Here is a 24230-nt window from a genome sequence, read left to right on the forward strand (position 1 = left end):
TAGGGGTGTAGGGGCTAGGACTTACTCCTGGACAGGACCTTAAAAAAGGTACTAACAGGCCTTCTTCACAACACAGTCCTTTGTTACTAATAATGACAATGTTATTGTAAAGAAAGTTACTATAACAGAAAATAATTTAATTACAAGGATGTTATTATTTCAACAGAAAATAATGTTATTATAAAGAATGTTATTGTAAAGAATGTTCCTATAACATGAAAGAATATTATGACAGGAAATAATGATATTATCAAGGATGCTAATATAACATGAAAGTACAGAGAATGTCTGTACAAACACAGTGTTAGTACCAGTCATATGTTGAGTCAAGGAGGGGCCCCAAGGCCCCGGCGGGCCCCCGTCAGGTCCCTGCTCCTGGCCCCTACCTGCACTGGGCATTGGCAGCTTGGGGGGTGTGGGTTCTGTGGGCGTGGTCTTACTGGTGCTGGGGCTCAGGAGCTTCACGTAGTTGGCTGGGAACCAGCCAATCTGCCGCTTCTTTCCCCGGGCCTGGACCAATGAGAGGACTTTTGAGTATGGAGAGGCCACAAGGGCAGAGCAAGATCATTTTAACAGTAAGAAACATAGTCCCTTTCACTAGTGTTTAAAGCAAATGAATGGATGACAATGAATCTACATTACTGTATTGTAATTTCTACATCACTGTCTATGTATAAATTACCATATCACCTTGTATATTAGTATTATATATATTAAGACAATTATTGGCACATCTATGTCTACATATGAACACAACTTAGCATTTAAAACATCTGCTATGACGTCTCAAGTAAGTGTTGTGTGGGGTTTGTTTGTGGTGAGTAGTGTTGAGAGATGGTCCTCCAACCTGCAGCTCCCCTTCCCACCAGCCCCCCGGGTTCTTCTTCCTGATGAGGATGAGCTGGCCGGGCGCCAGGGTGAGCTGCTCGTGAAACGTTAGGCCCCGCATACTCTATTTGGCCGTGTATAGGAGAGCAATGGGGCGATGACCTGGGCTATCTCGGGCATTCTTGACATCCAGTGGGACAGTCCCAGGCTTCCCGTCTTCCCTGCGGCTCCCAGTCCCTAGAGGGAAGACCGAGAGCTCTGGTTTTACTGGAAGCACAGAGGTGTGTTATACAAGGCATGCAGTTCGTGAAACGTTAGCTAATGTTGGCCAACTAGCATACTCTATTTGTTTTATGTTCAACGTGAACGTTCGCTAATGTTAGGAGAGCAATGGAACGTGTAAAGTATATTTTTTATATGTGTACGTATTAACATGCGGCAAAATCATTTATTGTCCTACTGTTGTTTATGTCTGTAACCTAAAAAAGAAAACTCAAATATTTGTATTTATTTTTAAAGGAGCTTTGGTTTTACTGGGAGAGCTGATCAAACAGGGATGAGTTGATGAGCGAGGTGAGATAAGGGAGAAGGTCTCCGGAAATGGTCTGGAGGGAACACCGGTCACAAGAGGACTGCATCGCAGAGTTTCTGAATCGCCACACAACGACTTGACAAAGCGTGTGAGCGAGGAGTGTTTCCTAGAAGTTACCTCAGAGTCCTTGGGTTTGACGTAGTTGGAAGGGAATACACCCGTCTTGCCCGAGACCACGCCCGTCCACCAGTCGCCCTCCTTCTTGGTGACCACGATGACGTCGCCCTGCTGGAAGGTCAGGTCGCCCTGCTCGTTGCTTTCGTAGGTGTACATGGCTATGAATTCTGGGAAACACAACATGTCTGAGCTACAGGGTCTGTTCATACACTTTTCTTTACACAGGATTTAATCTAAATGGGTAGAGTAACTGGAACATGCTGTGTTCCATGATAAACTCTGGTGTAAGTTATTTTGTATGTATGGTGTGGAACATAGTCTGAGAGAGTATTTTAAAGCCGAGATCCGCGATAGGTGAAACGGTGCCACGGGTTTCCCCAGGCGCATTTGTTATTGTTTTTGTTTTGCTTATCAAAAAGGACATGAGCATCCAGCGTCATGTTAAAAAACAAACAATCGTAGTACATACTCTGCTGTTCTATCGCATGTGCAATGATGTCAGAGAAAAAAACAACAGTGCTCATTGTTTGAAGTAATTTATTTGTTTTTGTAATATTGCAAATGGACGTGGCAGTTTCACCGCAATGGATTCCAACTCTATACTGGGCTCTGTGTGTGTCTAGGTCCATCACCCACCTTCTCCTGGGTCCATGGTCTTGGTAGGGGACGGGGTGGGTCTCTTCATGGTGGGCGGGCTGTCGGACGAGCCAGACTCAATGCTGCACCAGAGAGAGGGCAAACATTCACTCAGAGAGCCAAGCCGGTGGCTAATATAACAATAACTCTAGATGGGGAGGGACTAAAGCCATGCACAACAGAGAACTTGGCCATTGAAGATTCAATAAAAAAAATCATAATGATGTCACATCATTCCATGGCAACCATGTTGACAAAATCAAGTTGGGATTTACTTGGAAGTTGGCTGAAGTCTGTAGTCCAGGGCTGCCCAACCCTCTTCCTGGAGATCTACCGTCTTGTAGTCCAACCCTAATTTTACATACCTGATTCTACTTACTAGTTGCACAACAAGACCTTAACTAGCAGAATCTGGTATGCTAGTTTAGAGGTGGACTGAAAACCCTCAGGACGCTAGATGTCGAGGAAGATTGTTGAGCAGCCCTGCTGCAGTTATCCTGCACAACAGGTCACCCTCGCAAAAGCATCTTTCCTAGTTGATAAGGGTCCAATTAAAACACATGACTAGAAATAATTGTTTGGGTTAATAATAATACTCCAGTAACAGTTACATAAAAATATATTATTGATAAATGTGACTATGGGGGAGGGACAGTTTCATCCTCCTCACCTCATGGACTTGCGTACGGGGCCCGAGATGAGCTTGACGTAGGACTTGGGGAACCAGCCCCGCTGGCCCTGCACCTCGCCGAACCACCACATGTCCTGCTGCTCCAGCACTGTGATCACGTCGCTCTTGTTGAAGTTGAGGTGGTTGTCTTTCTTGGCCCGCCACGGGTACAGAGCCTGAGCCTGCAAACCCTCCACCTTCTCCCCCTGAGAGGGAAAGAAAGGAGAGAAAAAAATGGGGAGTGGGAGAGGAGGAGTGGGAGAAATAGGAAGAGAAGAAATGTATTATAGAATCTCTATGTGCTGTTTATAAGTCCTGCTCTTCATTCATCTGACAGTGCCACCGCACTCTTTCTGGTAGAATCAATATCATTCTCCTGCTAGGACCTAGATGACATGTTCCTGTGCTCCTCAGTGTGGTCTAAACTGAGTGTTACAATGAAATGTATTATTATTACCATCTATAAGACTGATATGTGTACTTTGTATTTAATGTGCATTTTTGTATGTTGCAGGGCTCATTTGTAAAAGAGACCTGGGTCTCATTGTGACTCCCTGTTTAAATATAAATAAATATATATTCTAAAAACAACTGTACCTGTCCCAGGACGGGAGATGGAGAGGAGCCAGTGAGAGTGGCGGGGGTGAAGGCAGAGCGCTGGCGCAGCTGGCCCCCACTGGGCACAGAGAGAGACGGTTGGGTGGGCCAAGCGTCCCAGCCCTCCCCAGTCTCAGTCTTCTCCACAGAGCTGGTGGACGGCCATCTGAGCAGAGAGGAACACAGTTTACCAACTCAAACTCTGATTTCTCTTCAATTAATAACTTGGTGTATGTAAGACTATGACTGAAAAACACTTGGATTGTATTATATTGCATTATATTGTATTGAGTGCTGTGTGAGAGGAAGGGTTGGAGCTGTCACTCACGTGGTGCTGAAATCTGCCCAGTTACTTGATGCCGAGGAGGAGGAAGAGGCGGGACCAGGGCCAGGGCAGGGACCGGGGGCAGGGGGAGCGGTCACCGGGGGAGGGGTTGCCATTGGCTGGCTGGGTGGCGTGGGTGTGTTTGAGGCGGCGGTGGGTGTGAGCCGTGAGGCCAGTTTGGGCGCGGCGCCCGTGGTGGCGGCACTGGCCCGCAGGCTCATGGGAACCTCGGATTCTGGGATCTTCTCAGCGTAGTTGGCAGGGAACCAGCCTGTCTTCCCCTTCAGCTCGCCGCCCAGCCAGCCTGGCTCCCCTGTCTGGGACTCGTCCACCTGGGGGTTGAAGGTCAAAGGTCAGTTCACCATCATAGCACTACAGAGCCATCGAAGACTATAGAAATATTCTCATTCAAGTCATGCTGTGATGAGTGGACCGGGTGGGCAATAGAGTGTATCTTCTAGTAACTATATTTCTATGCCAAGAACAACCCACAACCCCAGTCCTCAGGGATCACACTATCCGTTGGACCTTTTCCTTTAACCAGCACAGGCTCATAGCTGACAGCAGGGTTAGGATCAATTCTATTTCCAATTAGGAACATGTACTGAAAAGATTTGCTGAAAAGCAATGAGGAAATTAATGAATTTAGTGAGTGGAAATTGACCCCAACTCTGAGGCGAGTAGTCTGGACCAAGATACTGTCAAGCCAATACAGGATTAGATTGATAAATTGTGGTAAAAATAAATGAAGAGCGGTTACAATAAATCCTGTGGACTGTGGTTGCCCAGCCATGTTTGGTTATTCCTTATTTAAAACATACGACAGAGTGGTTGGACCGCTTTTGGAATGGATGTTTGCGATTCACAAGACAAGTCGAATATCACCTCTTCCTTTCCAAGCATGCGGATGGTCATGAAGATAAGCTGAGAGGATAAAAATGACAGTGGATGGCTTTGGGACTGCTTTGTTGAAGGAGTACTCGGTGAAATGGGATCAAATGTGTCTGTATAAACGTCTCACTGTCTGCAGCTTACAAGATGCTTTATCCAGTATACACCGTAGAGGCATAGATGTATGATCAGATGCCCTTTGAGAACAAGTGTGTATCCTCCGAGTATACTGACCATATAATGGATGTACAACCACAAACATGCAACCAACAGTTCAATTCTTTAAGTGCTTATGAAGAGATGACAGAAGATGAGATGGACACGTGAGATGGACAAATGAGAGCAGGTGTTGGGATCACAGATGAGCAGCTGATTGGACAGTGGACCTGCACTTACCCACTCCCCTTTCACCTTCAGGTAGAGTGAGCAAAGTTGGGAGAGAGTCAGGAGGCAAAAGTTAATACTCGCTCGCACACACACACACACACTCCTTCGTTCATATAGACTAATCACTTCACATAAAACATCCATAACATACACACACAAATGGTGCTTGGCAGGAGTGATTGACAGCTTGCCTCTCACCATGACAATGTCTCCAGGGGTGATGGTGATCTCATCGTGACTGCGGGCATCAAAGGGGTACAGCGCCCGGTAGAAGACCACCTTGACCTTGTCCTGGTTGAACCCAGTCACTGGGATCTTGTCTGCAGGGAGGAGACGAGGAAGGGGGAGAGGAACACAGGACATGGTCACATCTTTCCCTCACACACGGAACCAGGTACATTCAAACATTCTTAGAACGTCTACAGTAGGACCTCTGACATTTGAAGATGTTTGGAATGGATGTCATTCGGAAACACTGAAATACTCGTGACTACTTAAAAACTGCATCAAACTTGACACAAAATCTTAAATTGTGTGAATTGAATCTACATGCATGTTCTAATCATTTATTCAGATACCTTACAGTACACATATTTGTGGTATGATTTAATTGTCCCAGTTCGATATTGCTGGTCAGTCCAGAAATCTGCGTTTTTTGTAAATGTTCTACTGTATGCTCTTTCAAGCCTTCTTTGTAATACATTTTATTTTTGAGACGTACCGCCCGTGGGCCATTGGCTCTGATTCATGAGTTTCCCTGGTTCAGGCTGCTGCATGAAGAGCTGGTTGAGTTTGTCCTGCATGTCCTTCTTAGTGTGCCCCTCCTCACTCACGCGCTTCATCCAGGGCTGGGGGGGCGGGGTGGGGGCCTCCACCGTGCCCTCATCTTGCCACGCCAGGCCCTCGTCAGTGGCAGACAACCTGGAGAGAGGAAAGGGGTGTGCCAGAGGTAAACTCTGTAAACAGACTGGATCACAGTGATGGGGCTGCATCCGCGTAACCCATGCAGATTGAGAGGACATAGGAGCAGCTCGCTCACACATATGGTGTCCACACACAATCACACACACCTTCCGTCTGTGAGCTCGGCGGACTTGGCCCTCTCCTGGGCGATGGCGTGGATGTTGATTTCTCCCTCCAGGTGATCCTTCTGCTTCTGCCTCTGCTGCTTGCTGTGGATCTCTCGGAGCTCCTGCAAGGCAGCGTGGGACAGAGGAGGACCGGTGAGGGGAAGTGTGGGCGGGATCGCCGGGACTCAACACAACACTCACGTCACAATGAGGCATCGGCCATTTTGTGCCCTGTAAGCGCCATTATGATTCCAGCCGGGCTCAGTTATCTGATGGAAAGTCTTTGTTTAGTCTACTGCTTCCCTCCATTTAATCTCATCTCTGTGTTTCTCCAATTAATTATGGGCTACTACTGAAATGTAGGTTTGGTTGGATTTTTGGGGCTGACACACTTGCACAAAACATGGCCACCGCCACAGTGCATTCATTGGACAGCTTTCGTAGTCTGGCAAGCGCTGCACATGAACCACTGAGGGAGGGTTAAACGAGCCCTGGGTACTATGGAAACACAGACACCACTGGAACTGGAAGACTGTGGTGTTTCAGAGCTCCGGGGTGAAGTTTCCCTTAGGTACAGATCTAGGATCAGCTTAATCTTCCCCAATCCTATTCTTAACCTTGTAGTGTTAAAACTGACCTAAGATCACCGTCTAGTGGTAACTACGCTCTGCTCCAGTTTGAGCACCAAATGGAAACACTACTGGTTAAAGCCAAGTGATACCAACCAATCACAGAGATCATTCATGGTCCTGGGAGAAATCTGAGCCAAACTATGATTCTCAAAAGCACACAGACTGATATGGAGTTTGGTCAAAAGAGTTGAATGGGAAATTCACAAGGATCATAGCTAGACGTAATTCAAACCCATCCTCTCTAAAGGGTTAAGAAAGTCTTAATATACAGTCTGAGCAGGGAATTAAGTTCTGAGGACTTGATTTTCCTGAAGGAATAACTATCAATATCAATTAATCTTAGATTAGATGAAAATCCAATTTAAATGATATCTTCATTAAGCAGAGGAATAATCTAATGTCCATATCTGATACGAGGAATAGATATTCGACATATATTTAGATCACACATTAAGGCCAAACGAGCTTGAGAACTTTTGGTCCTGACTGCTACTATGGCCCATTTGGACAGAGTGACTGCTGGGTAATGTAGTCCGGTGTTAGAGAGCACACTGCACACACACCACAGCCCTCAGTTAACCAGGCTCATAGGTTGAGATTGTGATGACCCATGCATTGTGAAACACCATGCAACCAAGGGCTTCACCCTCATATGTTAAGTTGGCGTGTCATCAACACATGGGGCTGGAGAGAGTGAGGTACGTTCAAGAAAGCTATATTTGTTTAGTCCTCTGTTAAAATGGTGAGACCCACGGCTGACTGAGAACCTGTGAAGATTTCTTTAAATAGTCTCACACTAACAACTTGAGGATAATTTTCATATTGCCTCAATCTATTGATAAATGACATTACTCTGTTCATTACCTTGTTCTATATTTCTTTACTGTACCAAGTCTTCAATTAGCCTAGGTCTATATGGATTTGATCTCCCAAAATAGTAGACCCTACACCTCAATTCACTATTAAATAAATACATCCCTAACGCTAGTGGCCACTCACCTAGTAGAAGGACTGTACAGCCGCAAAACGTCAGTCGAGTGTGCCGTTTTTAATCTTGTCCTCCTGCCATGTAATTAATCAAAGGCACTTCATTTCATTCCAATAAGACAGGAGTCTTTTGCCTTAGGAGTCTTTTTGTGCATTCTACAGATGTTTTCCAACGTAACAAAAGTCAGTCTTAAAGGTTTTGGGAATACCAAAGAGGTAACCTCACCGTAACCAAAACTACAAAGCCTGACAACTCTAAGCTCAAGGAGCTGAAAAATATAAAATTGTAATTGATTTGATTTAATGAAATGAAATAGCCAAACAACCAGGTTCATGCACATGGTGGCTAACAACATTGACCGGAGCTGTTTCCCAGTATACACTTGCATACTACCGAGTGTGACCCATTTGACTTTGGTCTTGGCAATGCATACTAAATAGTATGCTAGTATTTTATTGAGCCCTAGTCTAGAGGGTTTAGGAGGCAATGAGAGATATACTCCAGCACCTCCCAGAGGACAGCTGAAGGAGGGAAGCGGCTGGCTTTTATTAACTCCCTGAAGGGCTACCGAGGCTAAAGCTAAAGACGCTCAAGAGGAAGGGCAGCATGGCTTGCTTTGACCAGCCCTTCAAAGGAAGCGGAGGAGTGGTAAAGGGGTTGGGGTGGTGGAGCGCGGGGAGAAGGGCGTGGTGGAAGAGGGGGAGGCAGTAGGGACACCTGCAGGTAGACGTCTATACGCTGCAAACAGGCCAGGGTAACCGACAGACAGTCCAGCAGCGTCTGGTCAACCGAGCCCCCCTCGGACTGAAAAGAGACACACAGGGACCTCAAGGTCAAGGGTCAGATAGAACAGCAGCAGTGCCACCGACGTCAACAACAAGGTCGTGTTCATTAGGCACCAAACAGAAAGAAACAGACTGAAAAAGGGAGGGACTACCTGCCCAATAAGAAAAGCACATTTTTGTTTCCCATTGCGTTGTGCTTAATGAACACGACCCAGGTACACATCCAGATCAGACTCAACCCCTAGCCCTGACCTGGCGCCTTGAGTTAGGTGCCCCAACAGCCCCATGTGGCTGTGTCCGACGTCAAACCATAGCAACCCACATACAGGTTAACCATATATTGATTCCCCAGGTTGAGCCCCCGGGATGTTGTGGGGAAGAGGGCCACACTGGTCGGAAGCAGCACAGCCTACCACAGGCACGGGGTGAGTCTAATATACCCGTCACACTACTGAGCCCAGCGGAGCCGACCCGTGCAGAACCATACTACACTAGGCCTGGTTACGCATCCATCATAGTTTCTGGAACCGTGCTTTGACAGGACAATGTAAAATTGAGCCAGTCTAGTACAGTTCCGGTTGGCCTTGTAGTGTGACATGGGTCTAACTTTCTTCCTTCTTTAGCATTGGGTTTCAAATCTGCTTAGTAACAGCAGCAGCAGCAGCACACGGAGTTATTCTGATTGGTTATTATTCTCCAGCATGCACTACCATAGAATGCCCTGCGGGGGGCAGCAGTGCCGGTGAGTGGACAACCTGTCGCCCCCTCTGCTCCTCCAGCAGCAGCTCCAGACGGAGGCCCTCTATCCGGGCAGTGTGGCCCTGATAGAACGCAGCCAGAGACTGGACGGAGAGATGAGGGCAGAGGTCACGGGGAAAAAAGGTCAGCCAAACAGACCAGACGGGGGTGGCATGGTGGATGGCGGGCAGGGCGACAGAGTGAGCAACAGTCAGAAACAGTGAGAGAATAACAGTGTAAACCCTCACGTTTTCCCCTAGATAACAGACCTAGGATCAGCTCCCCTTCCCCCAATCCAAAACGGACACAAGATCAGTGTCTTCAGGCAATTTCCCCCTACTCCACTACAGTGCACTCCGCATGTAGTGATCACCTTCACACATGGCAATTGGATCACTGTAACATTTCTAGGACCTCATTCACTATAAGCGGAATGCACTGTACTGTGTATCTGAAATTCTGGGCCCCTGATGTGGTATGTGGAGCAATTAAAAAGGTTTTGGTTGAAAAGAAAGGACTAAAGTATTGAGATCCCCTTTTTCATTTCAATGTGATCATCAGACACACAAATCATCAAGCCCTCTGATCGTCTTGGCGTCCCAAGACACAAAGACAACACGAAGAGATGCAAAGGCATCGTTAGGCAGAAAGAAAGTACTGGAAGTCAGTGTTTTAAATGGTACACTGTCAACTGTTAAATTGAGCATATGGGGCAAATCCTAACTTCCATTTATTAAGTCAGATTTTCATTTAGTCTCTTATTGAAATCAATGCATGGTGAAAATTCGACTTGTGGTAGTTAGGATTCACCCCTATGAGAAGAACTGTAAATCCGTTGTTGGTCACTTGTCTGTGCTCTGTGGGATATGTCTATCCACTGGGAACAGGAGATAGGGACAGGGCACTCCAACCCTGTTCCTGGAGAGGTTTTAACTCCAACCCTAATCTAGAGCACCAGATTCTAATAATTAGCTGGTTGATAAGCTGAATCAGGCTAGTCACAACTGGGGTTAGAGCGAAAACCTACAGGAGGATAGCTCTCCAGGAACAGGGTTGGAGAGCCCAGGGCCGAGGTTCCCGATAGCGATGGAACTTAAGCTTTGAAGTGTTTTAACGAGGCATTGTTCCTATAACGGCCTAAGATGTCACATGCTTTTCCCAAAACACCACGTAGAGAATGTCCATAAGTGTGTCGTTGGTACTGATACTGCTCTTGGATCAGCTTTCGCCTTTCAAATCTTATTTTAGCATTAGAATTATTCCACAATACTGACAGCAGATCTGCACTTAGAGAGATATCATCACCTATATGGCTGCAAATATTGAGGCGGGTTATTCTAATGCCAACCCTATAATAATGCATTAATCACAGATTTGGTACATCATTGAGCACGTGTTGTTACACGGTATGAAATATATTGAGACAAAAATTAGAGAGTAGCATTGCAAAACAGAACTCGTTGATTGAACATGAAATTGATTTCAACAGCTTATGCTTGAACTACAGGCTATAGGCCTATAACTGTATCTTCTTTTAATGCAGTCATCTCGGTGTTCATTCAAAGCATTTTTTCCCTTCACTTGTTTGTAACAATTGCAAAAACGTTGACAACTTTCTATTTTCTAGTCAACGTCCCTCTGAAGTTAGCTGCGGCCACAGAGACAGATCAACATTTTGATTCCATGTGTACTGGAGATATTGTGTGTATAAAGGGACGCAGAAGGGTAAAAATGACGCACTGTGCTGTTCTACGAGTGGTCTGGGGCAGTCGGTAAATAACGAGCGCTTTCAAGTGAAACTTTACTAACAGCGGTTTTGAGAAACAGCTCAGAGATTTAACGAAGCTCCTACGGAGGTTCTAACGATGAACTTAGCCTTAAAGAAACGGGCCCTCGTCTTGAACCGAGTAAGATGAGTCCGTTAGGGAGTAGTAGTACCGTGAGCTGGGTGTTGAAGGCGTCGATCTCCAGCAGCTTGGAGCGGGTCTCTCTCTCCACGGTGTCTAGCTGTTCTCTCAGCTGCTGCCGACTAGACTCCTTGATCTCCACCGCCTTCTGCAGCGACGACAGGGAGTCTCCTGGACAAGGACGAGGTTGTATTTATTAGTGCCCAGCGTAGCAATATTTTTTTGCAGCAGAAAACTAAAACAAGCATTTCCTATTGGAGCTAAGTGAATATGACCCAGAGAGCAAGCGCCGTAATAGGTTATTATAAAATGGGTGGTTCGAGCCCTGAATGCTGACTGGCTGGAAGCCGTGGTATATCAGACCGTTCTAATTACGTTGGTAACCAGTTTATAATAGCAATAAGGCACCTAAGGGGTTTGTGGCCTATATACCACGGCGAATGGCTGTATCCAGGCACTCCACGCTGCGTTGTGCTTACGGACATAGCTGTGGTATATTGGTCATATACGACACCTCCTCCGGCCTTATTGCTTAAGTATAGTGTGGCAGTCAGTCTTTCCCTTAGTTTTGTTTGCAGTTGGGGTACAAAGGCCCCCAGGCAACAGATTGCCAATTAAAACTAATAGGACAGATTATTTTATAAGGTGCTAGGTGGGGGGGAACTTCCACACCTGTATTACAGCAGGGGAAACACTAGTACAAGTTATAAGTCAGTCCAATGTGGCCTACCCATGTATAGTATGATAGCATAGCTAGGACAAACTAGCAATCAAGCTAAAGCTAACTACTAATTTATGGCAAGTACATGGGGGAAATATTGCATGGACATAGCAGAGAATTCACAAGCCATCTCTAATAGCAAAGCATATAGTACACAGTCTGAGTCCCAAATGGCACCCTATTCCCTAAAGATGTGCGGAGCTGAGGTAATGAAGCAGTACTTACTGTGCAGGCTGTTCTGTTGAACCTGTTTGAGTTGTTCGTTTAGACACTGTTTGTCAGGGATCAGCCTGCCGAGCCACTGCTGAGAGTCCTGGGGACGACACACAAAGCAACAGCAAGTCTTAGGTAAACTGCATCTGTGAATGTTTAAACGTTAAAACGCATTTGGGATCCTTAACGTTAACGTCAACGTCAATGTGATCCCCCCACTTAAAATCTCAGTGCAGTTATCACAAAACATACTATTTTGTGTGTTATAGCCAATAGGCTATAAAGGCCTGGGAAAGTTGTGTCATTCAAATAAAGCCAGAGAGGAAGAGGCAAACTTCAGGCTACTTTGGTGAATTTGCAAGGAAAGACATTACGAGATGCAGATGACCAAAACATATGAGCAGGTTTCTGCCTGCACCACCTCTCCCTCTCTCTACCTCGTGCTGGGCTGCTTGCGCTGTATCTTTGCAAATGATGCAAGTGTGTGTTCAGTCTTCGGTCTGTTGCATTTCGAATATCCTAGCCTATTCATGGCACCGAATTCGCTGGGATACAGATGGCCTCATAATATGAAATTACAGCCATAATGGAATGTGGCCCCTTGAAACCGCCTCGGCTACGGCATGTCTGTCTGTGTAGGCTACACTACGGATTTTTAAACGCTAAACCTTCTCTGGAGATATTAACAGGTATTTTAGTCGTGTGTAAATGAAGGCTTCTGAAGCAGGACTAACGTCCATCACAAGGCAACCAGAACTGTTGATCTGCAGCTCAAGAGGATTTGATGAACCTATCCTAAAGAAGTGACCTACCAAGACATTTAGTAGAAATTAAACATCTGGCTACCATACCATAAACAAAACAACACAGCAGCACATCAATCAATCAGCAACATTTATTGTTGCTAGTGGGGGAAAAAATGCTGAACATCTTATCCCGGAGTAGAATTTGGTCTTTTTTTATTTTATTGTCCGCTATCAACATGTTACTGTAGCTGTGTTCTGTCTGTAAAGGGTTGTGGTAGATATAACTTCATTGCCCAGCCCGAGCGGTCATACATGTTACTGTAGCTGTGTTCTGTCTGTAAAGGGTTGTGGTAGATATAACTTCATTGCCCAGCCCGAGCGGTCATACATGTTACTGTAGCTGTGTTCTGTCTGTAAAGGGTTGTGGTAGATATAACTTCATTGCCCAGCCCGAGCGGTCATACATGTTACTGTAGCTGTGTTCTGTCTGTAAAGGGTTGTGGTAGATATAACTTCATTGCCCAGCCCTAGCGGTCATACATGAGTAACAGGACCATTATTCTGCATTGTAAACTGACGTGGAATCTTATGATTTTTTTGTTATTGTTTTTTAACCGAAAACCGATAAAAGCATGGTTGTTTAAACGTCAAGCAAAATTGTCAATTTGTCACACCCCAAATCTGTATAGGGTTTGGGTGGAAGATGCACCTGAGGCATCACTCTGTGTGTGTGTGTGTGTGTGTGTGTGTGTGTGTGTGTGTGTGTGTGTGTGTGTGTGTGTGTGTGTGTGTGTGTGTGTGTGTGTGTGTGTGTCAGGGTTTCCATTAGGAATATGTGGGGCCGGACATTTGACTGGCAGCATATTAATTTAACGGACATTTGGGAAATTTACCAGAACCATATGCATTGGGTGCGTCACATTATTAGGGCAAATGCCTACGGTGCTCAATATGACAGAAATCACATTTAGATTATGGTCATTCATATTAACAGAACATGCAACGGCGTGCATCATTTTTACAGACAACGTCCAATGCGAACTTAGAACAACTGCCACATTTACTTTTCCTGAGCCAACAAGACGAGAAACGAACAGCAAATCACTAGCCTTGGCAAATCCAATATCCCCCATAGTAGAAAAGTTTACCTCTTCTATTGGTCAGCTTGTCGTTCTGTGTGAGAAAGAAAAAGCCTGTTCCAAAACAGACTCTGGGACAGTTGTGGGGACGATAGATCTCAAATGTATACCATCAGTAGGCCCAGGCTACATATACAGTGCTTTCAGAAAGTACTCAAACCCCTTGACCTTTCAACATGTTACGTTACAGCCGTATTCTAAAATTGATTATATCCCACTTTATTACATATAAAAAAATACAAATACCACATTTACATAAGTATTCAGACCCTTCACTCAGTACTTTGTTGAAGCACCTTTGGCAGCGATTACAGCATTGAGTCATCTTGGGTATGACGCTACAAGCTTGGCACACCTGTATTTGGGGAGTTTCTCCCATTGTTCTCTGCAGATCCTTTCATGCTCTGTCAGGTTGGATGGGGAGCGTCGCTGCTATTTTCAGGTCTCTCCAGAGATGTTCGACAGGGTTCAACTCCGGGCTCTGGTTGGGCACCTCAAGGACATTCAAAGACTTGTCCCCGAAGCCACTCCTGCATGGTTTTGGCTGTGTGCTTAGGGTCGCTCAGAAGGTGAACCTTTACTCCAGTCTGACATCCTGAGCGCTCTGGAGCAGGTTTTCATCAAGGATCTCTTTGTACTTTGCTCCGTTCATCATTCCCTCTATCCTGACTAGTCTCCCAGTCCCTGCCGCTGAAAAACACCCTCACAGCATGGCACTGCTAACACCATACTTCACCCTATGAATGGTGCCAGGTTTCATCCAAATGTGACGCTTGGAATTCAGGCCAAAGAGTTCAATTTTGGTTTCATAAGGCCAGAGAATCTTGTTTCTCGTGGTCGGAGAGTCTTTAGGTGTCATTTGGCAAACTCCAAGCGGGCTGTCATGTGCCTTTTACTGAGACATGGCTTCCGTTTGACTCTCTATGTCCCCTATCCCAGGCCGGCTCGGTCCTCCCCTCCCGCTCCGTGGCTCGTTGACTCATTGCGAGCTCACAGAACAGGGCTCCGGGCAGCCGAACGGAAATGGAGGAAAACTCGCCTCCCTGCGGACCTGGCATCCTTTCACTCCCTCCTCTCTACATTTTCCTCCTCTGTCTCTGCTGCTAAAGCCACTTTCTACCACGCTAAATTCCAAGCATCTGCTTCTAACCCTAGGAAGCTCTTTGCCACCTTCTCCTCCCTCCTGAATCCCCCCCCCCCCCCCCTCCTCCCTCTCTGCAGATGACTTCGTCAACCATTTTGAAAAGAAGGTCGACGACATCCGATCCTCGTTTGCTAAGTTAAACGACACCGCTGGTTCTGCTCCCACTGCCCTACCCTGTGCTCTGACCTCTTTCTCCCCCTCTCTCTCCAGATGAAATCTCGCGTCTTGTGACGGCCGGCCGCCCAACAACCTGCCCGCTTGACCCTATCCCCTCCTCTCTTCTCCAGACAATTTCCGGAGACCTTCTCCCTTACCTCACCTCGCTCATCAACTCATCCCTGACCGCTGGCTACGTCCCTTCCGTCTTCAAGAGAGCGAGAGTTGCACCCCTTCTGAAAAAACCTACACTCGATCCCTCCGATGTCAACAATTACAGACCAGTATCCCTTCTTTCTTTTCTCTCCAAAACTCTTGAACGTGCCGTCCTTGGCCATCTCTCCCGCCTTCTCTCTCTGAATGACCTTCTTGATCCAAATCAGTCAGGTTTCAAGACTAGTCATTCAACTGAGACTGCTCTCCTCTGTATCACGGAGGCGCTCCGCACTGCTAAAGCTAACTCTCTCTCCTCTGCTCTCATCCTTCTAGATCTATCGGCTGCCTTCGATACTGTGAACCATCAGATCCTCCTCTCCACCCTCTCAGAGTTGGGCATCTCCGGCGCGGCCCACGCTTGGATTGCGTCCTACCTGACAGGTCGCTCCTACCAGGTGGCGTGGCGAGAATCTGTCTCCTCACCACTGGTGTCCCCCAGGGCTCTGTTCTAGGCCCTCTCCTATTCTCGCTATACACCAAGTCACTTGGCTCTGTCATAACCTCACATGGGCTCTCCTATCATTGCTATGCAGACGACACACAATTAATCTTCTCCTTTCCCCCTTCTGATGACCAGGTGGCGAATCGCATCTCTGCATGTCTGGCAGACATATCAGTGTGGATGACGGATCACCACCTCAAGCTGAACCTCGGCAAGACGGAGCTGCTCTTCCTCCCGGGAAGGACTGCCCGTTCCATGATCTCGCCATCACGGTTGACAACTCCATTGTGTCCTCCTCCCAGAGCGCTAAGAACCTTGGCGTGATCCTGGACAACACCCTGTCGTTCTCAACCAACATCAAGGCGGTGGCCCGTTCCTGTAGGTTCATGCTCTACAACATCTGCAGAGTACGACCCTGCCTCACACAGGAAGCGGCGCAGGTCCTAATCCAGGCACTTGTCATCTCCCGTCTGGATTACTGCAACTCGCTGTTGGCTGGGCTCCCTGCCTGTGCCATTAAACCCCTTCAACTCATCCAGAACGCCGCAGCCCGTCTGGTGTTCAACCTTCCCAAGTTCTCTCACGTCACCCCGCTCCTCCGTTCTCTCCACTGGCTTCCAGTTGAAGCTCGCATCCGCTACAAGACCATGGTGCTTGCCTACGGAGCTGTGAGGGGAACGGCACCTCAGTACCTCCAGGCTCTGATCAGGCCCTACACCCAAACAAGGGCACTGCGTTCATCCACCTCTGGCCTGCTCGCCTCCCTACCACTGAGGAAGTACAGCTCCCGCTCAGCCCAGTCAAAACTGTTCGCTGCTCTGGCCCCCAATGGTGGAACAAACTCCCTCACGACGCCAGGACAGCGGAGTCAATCACCACCTTCCGGAGACACCTGAAACCCCACCTCTTTAAGGAATACCTAGGATAGGATAAGTAATCCCTCTCACCCCCCCCCTTTAAGATTTAGATGCACTATTGTAAAGTGACTGTTCCACTGGATGTCATAAGGTGAATGCACCAATTTGTAAGTCGCTCTGGATAAGAGCGTCTGCTAAATGACTTAAATGTAGATGTAATGTAAATTTGTACCTCGACACAATCCTGTCTCGGAGATCTACAGACAATTCCTTCGACCTTATGGCTTGGTTTTTGCTCTGGCATTCATTGTCAACTGTTGGACCTTATAGAGATAAGTGTCAAATCAAATCATGTCCAAATCAAATGAAATGACCACAGGTTGTAGAAAAATCAAGGATGATTAATTGAAACAGGATGCACCTGAGCTCAATTTCGAGTCTCATGGGCAAGGGTCTGAATACTTACGTAAATAATAACTTTTCTCAAATCCTATTTTCGCCTTGTCATTATGGGGTATTGTGTGGAGATTGCTGAGGATTTTTTAAATTTAATCCATTTTAGAATAAGGCTGTATTGTAACAAAATCTGGAAAAGGTCGAGGGGCCTGAATACTTTCCGAAGGCACTGTATATACAGTACCATTCATTCAAAAGTTTGGACACACCTACTGAAGGGGTTTTCTGTTAAAAAATAAACTATTTTCTACATTGTAGAATAATAGTGAAGACATCAAACTATGAAATAACACAAGGATTCATGTAGTAACCAACAAAAAAAAGTTGAACAAATCAAAATATATTTTAGATTCTTTAAAGCCTCTGCCTTTCGGACAGCTTTGCACACTTATTGGGACATTGAAGCATTTTTTCTTTTAGCTTTATAATAATATACGGTGTCCAGCCAATAATCTGAAACGCAACCAAAACGAACAGATAATGCATACGACAAATTTGTTGAGTCACAAGCTTGATGTAGTCATTTTCGTGCTATGAATAAGGGACCAAATACTTCAATTTCGACTACTTTAATATGCAGTTGAAGTCGGAAGTTTACTTAGTCGTGGCCAAACGTTTTGAGAATTGCACAAATATTAATATCCAAAGTTTGCTGCTTCAGTGTCTTCAGATAATTTTATCAGATGTTACTATTGAATACTGAAGTATAATTACAAGCATTTCATAAGTGTCAAAGGCTTTTATTGACAATTACATGAAGTTGATGCAAAGAGTCAATATTTGCAGTGCTGACCCTTCTTTTTCAAGACCTCTGCAATCTGCCCTGGCATGTTGTCAATTAACTTCTGGGCCACATCCTAACTGATGGCAGCCCATTCTTGCATAATCAATGTTTGGAGTTAGTCAGAATTTGTTGGTTTTTGTTTGTCTACCCGCTTATTGAGGATTGACCTGGCCATGGACACAAAATATTGATGTTTTGTTCCCCGAGCCACTTAGTTATCACTTTTGCCTCATGGCATGGTGCTCCATCATGCTGGAAAAGGCATTGTTCGTCACCAAACTGTTCCTGGAGGGTTGGGAGAAGTTGCTTTCGGAGGTTGTGTTGGTATCATTCTTTATTCATGGCTGTGTTCTTAGGCAAAATTGTGAGTGAGCCCACTCCCTTGGCTGAGATGCAACCCCACACATGAATGGTCTCAGGATGCTTTACTGTTGGCATGACACAGGACTGATGGTAGCACTCACCTTGTCTTCTCCGGACAAGCTTTTTTCCGGATGCCCCAAACAATCGGAAAGGGGATTCATCAGAGAAAATGACTTCATCAGAGACAAATCCTCAGCAGTCCAATCCCTGTACCTTTTGCAGAGTAGGGCTGAAATGCAGTGGAAATGTTTTTGGGGGATTCAATTCATTTGCATGGCAAAGAGGGACTTTGCAAATAATCTGATCACTCTTCATAACATTCTGGAGTATATGCAAATTTCCATCATACAAACTGAGGCAGCAGACTTTGTGAAAAGTAATATGTGTCATTCTCAACTTTTGGCCACGACTGTACACCTTAGCCACAACTTTGGAAGTACGCTTGGGGTCATTGTCCATTTGGAAGACCCATTTGCGACCAAGCTTTAACTTCCTGACTGATGTCTTGAGATGTTGCTTCAATATATACACTTAATTTTCCTTTCATGTAGCTATCTATTTTGTGAAGTGCACCAGTCCCTCCTGCAGCAAAGCACCCCCACAACATGATGTTGCCACCCACGTGCTTCACGGTTGGGATGTGTTCTTCGGATTGCAAGCCCCCCCCCCCCTTTTCCTCAAAACAGAATGATGGTCATTATGGCCAAACAGTTCTATTTTTGTTCCATCAGACCAGAGGACATTTCTCCAAAAAGTACGATCTTTGTCCCCATGTGCAGTTGCAAACCGTAGTCTGTTTTTTTTATAATGGTTTTGGAGCAGTGGCTTCTTCCTTGCTGAGTGGCCTTTCAGGTTATGTCGATATAGAACTTGTTTTATTGTGGATATAGATACTTTCGTACCCGTTTCCTCCAGCATCATCACAAGGTCCTTTGCTTTTGTTCTGGGATTGATGTGCACTTTTCGCACCAAAGTACGTTCATCTCTAGGAGACAGAACGCGTCTCCTTCCTGAGCAGTATGACGGCTGCGTGGTCCCATGGTGGTTATACTTGCGTACTATTGTTTGTACAGATGAACGTGGTACCTCAGGCGTTTGGAAATTGCTCCCAAGGATGAACCAGACTTGTGGAGGTCTACAATTTATTTTCTGAGGTCTTGGCTGATTTCCCAATGATGTCAAGCAAAGAGGCACTGCGTTTGAATGTAGGCCTTGAAATACATCCACAGGTACACCTCCAATTTACTCAAATTATGTCAATTAGCCTATCAGAAGCTTCTGAAGCCATGACATTTTTTGGAATGTTCCAAGCTGTTTACAGGCACAGTCGATTTAGTGTATGTAAACTTCTGAATTGTGATACAGTGAATTATAAGTGAAAGAATCTGTCTGTAAACAATTGTTGGAAAAATGACTTGTGTCATGCACAAAGTAGATGTCCTAACTGACTTGCCAAAACTTTAGTTTGTTAACAAGAAATTTGTGGAGTGGTTGAAAAACGAGTTTTAATGACTCCAACCTAAGTGTACGCAAACTTCCAACTTCAACTGTACATACAAGTGACCTTGTCCACAAAATGGGGGGAATACGTACAAAAGGTGCTGTAATTTAGAACAGTTTGCCTGATAAGGATGAAATTTAAAGCTGACAGTCTGCACTTCAACCTCATAGTCATTGTTTGATTTCAAATCCAAGAAACAATGCTTCGCTGTCCCAATCATTATGGAGGGGACTATGTGTTACACAAGGTGTGTACGTACCTGCAGCTGCTGTTGTAGGTGGGTGATCTCAGCGATGCGGATCTCGCGGGTCTTGTTGGTGCTCTCGATCTCATGCCGCTGGGCAGACAGGCGGAAGCGGATGTCCTGCAGCTTGCCCTCCAGCTGGCTCTTCTTGTCGTTCTGGGGAGGGAGGGTGAAACTAATTATCATACATTGTCCTTTCTTCAAAATAACAAAGTAATCTTTACTAAAGTTATAATGTTGTGCGTCTGTCTTTACCAGTGCCTCCAGCTCAAACTCCAGGGTCTTCTTGCGGGCTTTGAGCAGGACAATGTTCTCCTGCTCTCGGTTCCTCTGGGTCAGCAGCTCCTGCCGGCGGTTCCTCTCCCATTCCAACTGACGCTGGCGCTCCAGCTCCCGCTTCGCCGCCTAGCCAGAGGGAATGTTATACTGTGTACGCAGAAATAGTGCAGAGCCAGCCGTGGTCGAGTGGTAACACTTCCAGATCTATGCACATATTCAAGTTCCTGCCGGTGACCTGGGTTCAATGCCCTTTTCTCTACAAATGTCTCCCCCTCTGTCAATAAAGCAATACAATAAGAAACGAGAGTGAATTTATCTTAAAAATACAACATAGTAGTAGAATAGTTAATATACACACACACACTGCATTGGTTCCTGTGTTCTTCACTTTCCCCTTACATCTCCTCCTCCCTCTCAACCTCTTTACTCTGCCTCTCCCTCTCTTTATACATCCTCACTGTCCTCCTTAAACCTATTATCCTTCTCCATCCTCCTTACCACATCTCCTCACCTCTCTCCTCTCGATCTCCTTGCGTCTCTCCTCCTCGCGCTGCCTCTCCACCTCCCTCTGCTTCTCCAGCTGCTTCTCGAGCTCCTGCTGCCGCCGCCTCTCCTGCTCGAGTCGCTCGCGCTCCTTCCTCTCCTGCTCCTCGCGCTCCAGCGCTGCCAGACGCTCTTGCTCCTTGCGCTGCAGCTCAAGCAGGGCCTGTCGACGCTTCTCCAGCTCCAGGTTGCCCCGCTCAAAGTTCTCCCGCTTCCTGTCCTCGAAAGTCACTTTGGGGAGGGAGACAGAGATATAGGAGTCAGAGACAGAGATAGAGGGGTCAGAGACACAGATAGGGGACATATTTTGCCCTGTTGCCTAATTTTCAGTGGCATTTCTTGGAAAACTTGGGCCATTTTTATATAGCTGTTCATATTTATAAAGGAGCTTTTTGCTGTGTGTTTAAAGGGATTGGTACATACATTTTTGGACTTTAAAATTGATGATACATAGCCATAGATTCTAGAAGAATATAACAAATGCTTGTGAGCTTAGTTCAACTGCACCCGAAACCAAAATAGGAGCTCGTTTTGCTCCACTGTTCGTTAACAACGTAACTGTAAACATGGTTAGTCACTGCATCCATAGCTCTGTCTATGAATTTAAGAGTGGTTACGTTTCTCCAGCTTCTGTTTCTCGCTCTCCTGCTCCTCTTCGGCCTCCTCTTGGACCCGCTGGTCAGTGGAGTGCAGGCTGGTGACAGACACCCCACTACCACTACGCACCCTCCTGGAGACGGACAACATCAGATCAGTCAGTCAGAGCAGCCCACTGACTTACAGCACCTCATATGGAGCATGGATGGGCAGGACCAGGAGTTTTTCCTGACCGTGTGACTTGACCAGGAAAAACTCCTAATGGGATCAATATAGACTGATGGACTGATAGTTAAAACTATGACCCAGATATAAAAATAGGACTCTTGTCAGGTCACGGAAAAACCCCTGGCCGAGGTGTGGGGCAATAACATCAATAAAGACAAAACTGCCTAAGGTAAGTGTTGGTATCAATGCATACTCTGCAGACAGAGGTAGAGCTAAGGGGCATTGCCAGGCACAGAGGGAGCAGTGGATTGTACCTAAAGGTGGGGGGGATGAAGTCTGGAGGCAGGATAGGGGGCAGGGGCAGGCCGGACATGGCCATGTCAATCAGGTGCATGGCCAGGATGAACTCCTCGGCTGTCAGCTTGCCGTCCTGGTCGATGTCCGACAGGTTCCTATAGAGAAGCGGGGAGAGAGAAAGACGTGGCGTGTTACCGCCAGCCATGCACTTCCTGTCCTGTGACTAGCAGAGTCGAGGAATGTGAAACAAGTGTCGTTTAGGAGCACCCTGACAACTGATCCGAAACCAGTTTTGCGTTTCATCCTCCTAAACACCAACTGATACGATTAGTTTTGCCATCTGATGGTTAAACTGATCCTAGATCTGTGCCTAAAGCTAACTTCTACCCAGAGTCAGCAGAGAGAAGCAATAGTGAGAGAACAGAGAGGAATTAGTGGCCAAATATCCTAAGTATTGGCTCCGCTCCCATCTCTTACCATATGGACGCCAGCGAGGTCTGGGGCAAGCTGGACTGCATCAGGATGGTTCTTGCTTGGGGTCCTGAAAGACAAGGATAAGAACATGAGCTCTGAGAAACCGCTGAAGTGGATTGGATAAAGCGCAATGAGTATTGTTGACAGACAAGGTCTTACCGGTGAGGTGGCCGCTCATCATCTTGTCATGGCTGTTGAAGAGCTGCCGGTACTTTAGCCGGGACGAGCTGGGAACAGCCCAGTCAATAGGGGGCTGGGGGGGCACAGGGGAGCTAAAATGGAGAGCGGGGGAGTCTTCTTTTATTAAAAGCGTACTTTTGTATGTTTTTGTATGTTGTATCTATTCTTTGTTTTTTTTATAGTACCGTTGTGTTACATGTGTGTTTTTGCTGTGTTGTCTATGCATGAGCCAGTTGGAAAATGCCTTTAAGACACAGACAAATTTCAATTTGAACCCTTTACACTCGTACCCGTATACGGGTTGAAAATGGCAGATTTGGACACTGATAAGCGCCTAAATTGGAACGCAGTTGCTGTATAGTAACATGCTATAAATAACATCAGAGCTCAGGCTCTTACGCTTCACTGCACTGTATGGGTTTTGACTGACAGACGTTCTGAACTTGAGCCCCACATCCCTCCCACTAATTGGGCAACTTTTGCAAATGTTGTGTTGTCAAGAGTCAGGGAAATGCTGTAAATGAAGAAGACTCGATGGATTTAGAAAGATGAGAGGTCGAGGATAAGAAATACAGCTTTGATGTCATACAAGGAAGCCAAACACCCTTGAGTCCAAATGTGCACTTTACATTTCATCATAAAACTCATGTTATATACAGTGTCAACGTTTATGATCACTATGTTTGATGCACAGTTACAAGACGACATGGCATCATACCCTGGGTTGTTCTGAACAGAATGTCTATTGTGGAGAAAAAAATTGCAGTGGAACACACACCTGAATACCCCCATGACTCCTATGTGCACCAAAATTACACAATCTATTTCTCGGAATTGCCTTATAAAATACGATCGTACAGTGTTAGGCTTTCACATCTTAGTTAGTCAGGTTGGCAAAAGAACAAGCTTTCTCCCTCCTGACCCAGATTGCAATTTATAAATGGTTTGTTTTTGGATTGCTTAAAACAACTAATTGTTTGAGTGTAAGGACGCGGGGCTGTTCCAAACAAGTGTGCTTGCTCTAGTTCCTCAACGGCACAGCTAGGAGAATTTTTTTTTAAAGCACCTTATAGCTGAAGACTCTTCTTTGAGTCATAAAAGTGTGTTGAAATAACTTAGGAAATGTGCACACTTTAGAGAGGTGTGTGTGTGGTCACTGGGAGACACCAGTTAGTCTTCTCACTCAAACCCTTCAAAATGTTTCATCTTATGTTGCACCTACCCCCACATTTAACAAGAATATTCTTATCATGTTACTGAATGTATCCAGAGTATTTTCACATTTAGTTATCAACAAATGCAGTGAAAAGTACAAAATGTAAAATGCACATATAATCGACAGTGTAATGTTTGGACTGAGTCTCGTGTGTGTGTTCTCAACTTTGGTGTAATGATTTACCATAATCTCCAAACGGTTCCCTTTCAATTGCTACCATGCTTATGTACATGATTTTCACATTTCTTCTGCAAGAAACATTTCAACGTAACCCTATAGGCCAACTTCCACAAGTGTAAAGGGTTAACTTCTGAAAAATGTGCAATAAACT

The 24230-nt window shown here is 45.8% G+C and overlaps 1 protein-coding gene across 1 annotated transcript in view; it reads right to left on the reverse strand.

Moving 5' to 3' along the window:
* LOC124011360 (intersectin-1-like) overlaps window positions 1-24230 on the reverse strand; it is a 65282-nt gene that overhangs the window by 18127 nt on the left and 22925 nt on the right. The window contains 21 exon segments of the mRNA XM_046324658.1: window positions 312-510; window positions 848-967; window positions 970-1065; window positions 1538-1704; window positions 2174-2256; window positions 2844-3049; window positions 3441-3606; window positions 3769-4097; window positions 5053-5067; window positions 5242-5363; window positions 5765-5964; window positions 6114-6235; window positions 11195-11334; window positions 12110-12197; window positions 20161-20301; window positions 20401-20550; window positions 20936-21198; window positions 21585-21697; window positions 22047-22184; window positions 22507-22570; window positions 22663-22775. Of these exon segments, the coding sequence (XP_046180614.1) occupies window positions 312-510; window positions 848-967; window positions 970-1065; window positions 1538-1704; window positions 2174-2256; window positions 2844-3049; window positions 3441-3606; window positions 3769-4097; window positions 5053-5067; window positions 5242-5363; window positions 5765-5964; window positions 6114-6235; window positions 11195-11334; window positions 12110-12197; window positions 20161-20301; window positions 20401-20550; window positions 20936-21198; window positions 21585-21697; window positions 22047-22184; window positions 22507-22570; window positions 22663-22775 (3035 nt within the window).

The sequence above is a fragment of the Oncorhynchus gorbuscha genome, linkage group LG23, assembly GCF_021184085.1.
Source record: "Oncorhynchus gorbuscha isolate QuinsamMale2020 ecotype Even-year linkage group LG23, OgorEven_v1.0, whole genome shotgun sequence".
Taxonomy (NCBI): Eukaryota; Metazoa; Chordata; class Actinopteri; order Salmoniformes; family Salmonidae; genus Oncorhynchus; species Oncorhynchus gorbuscha.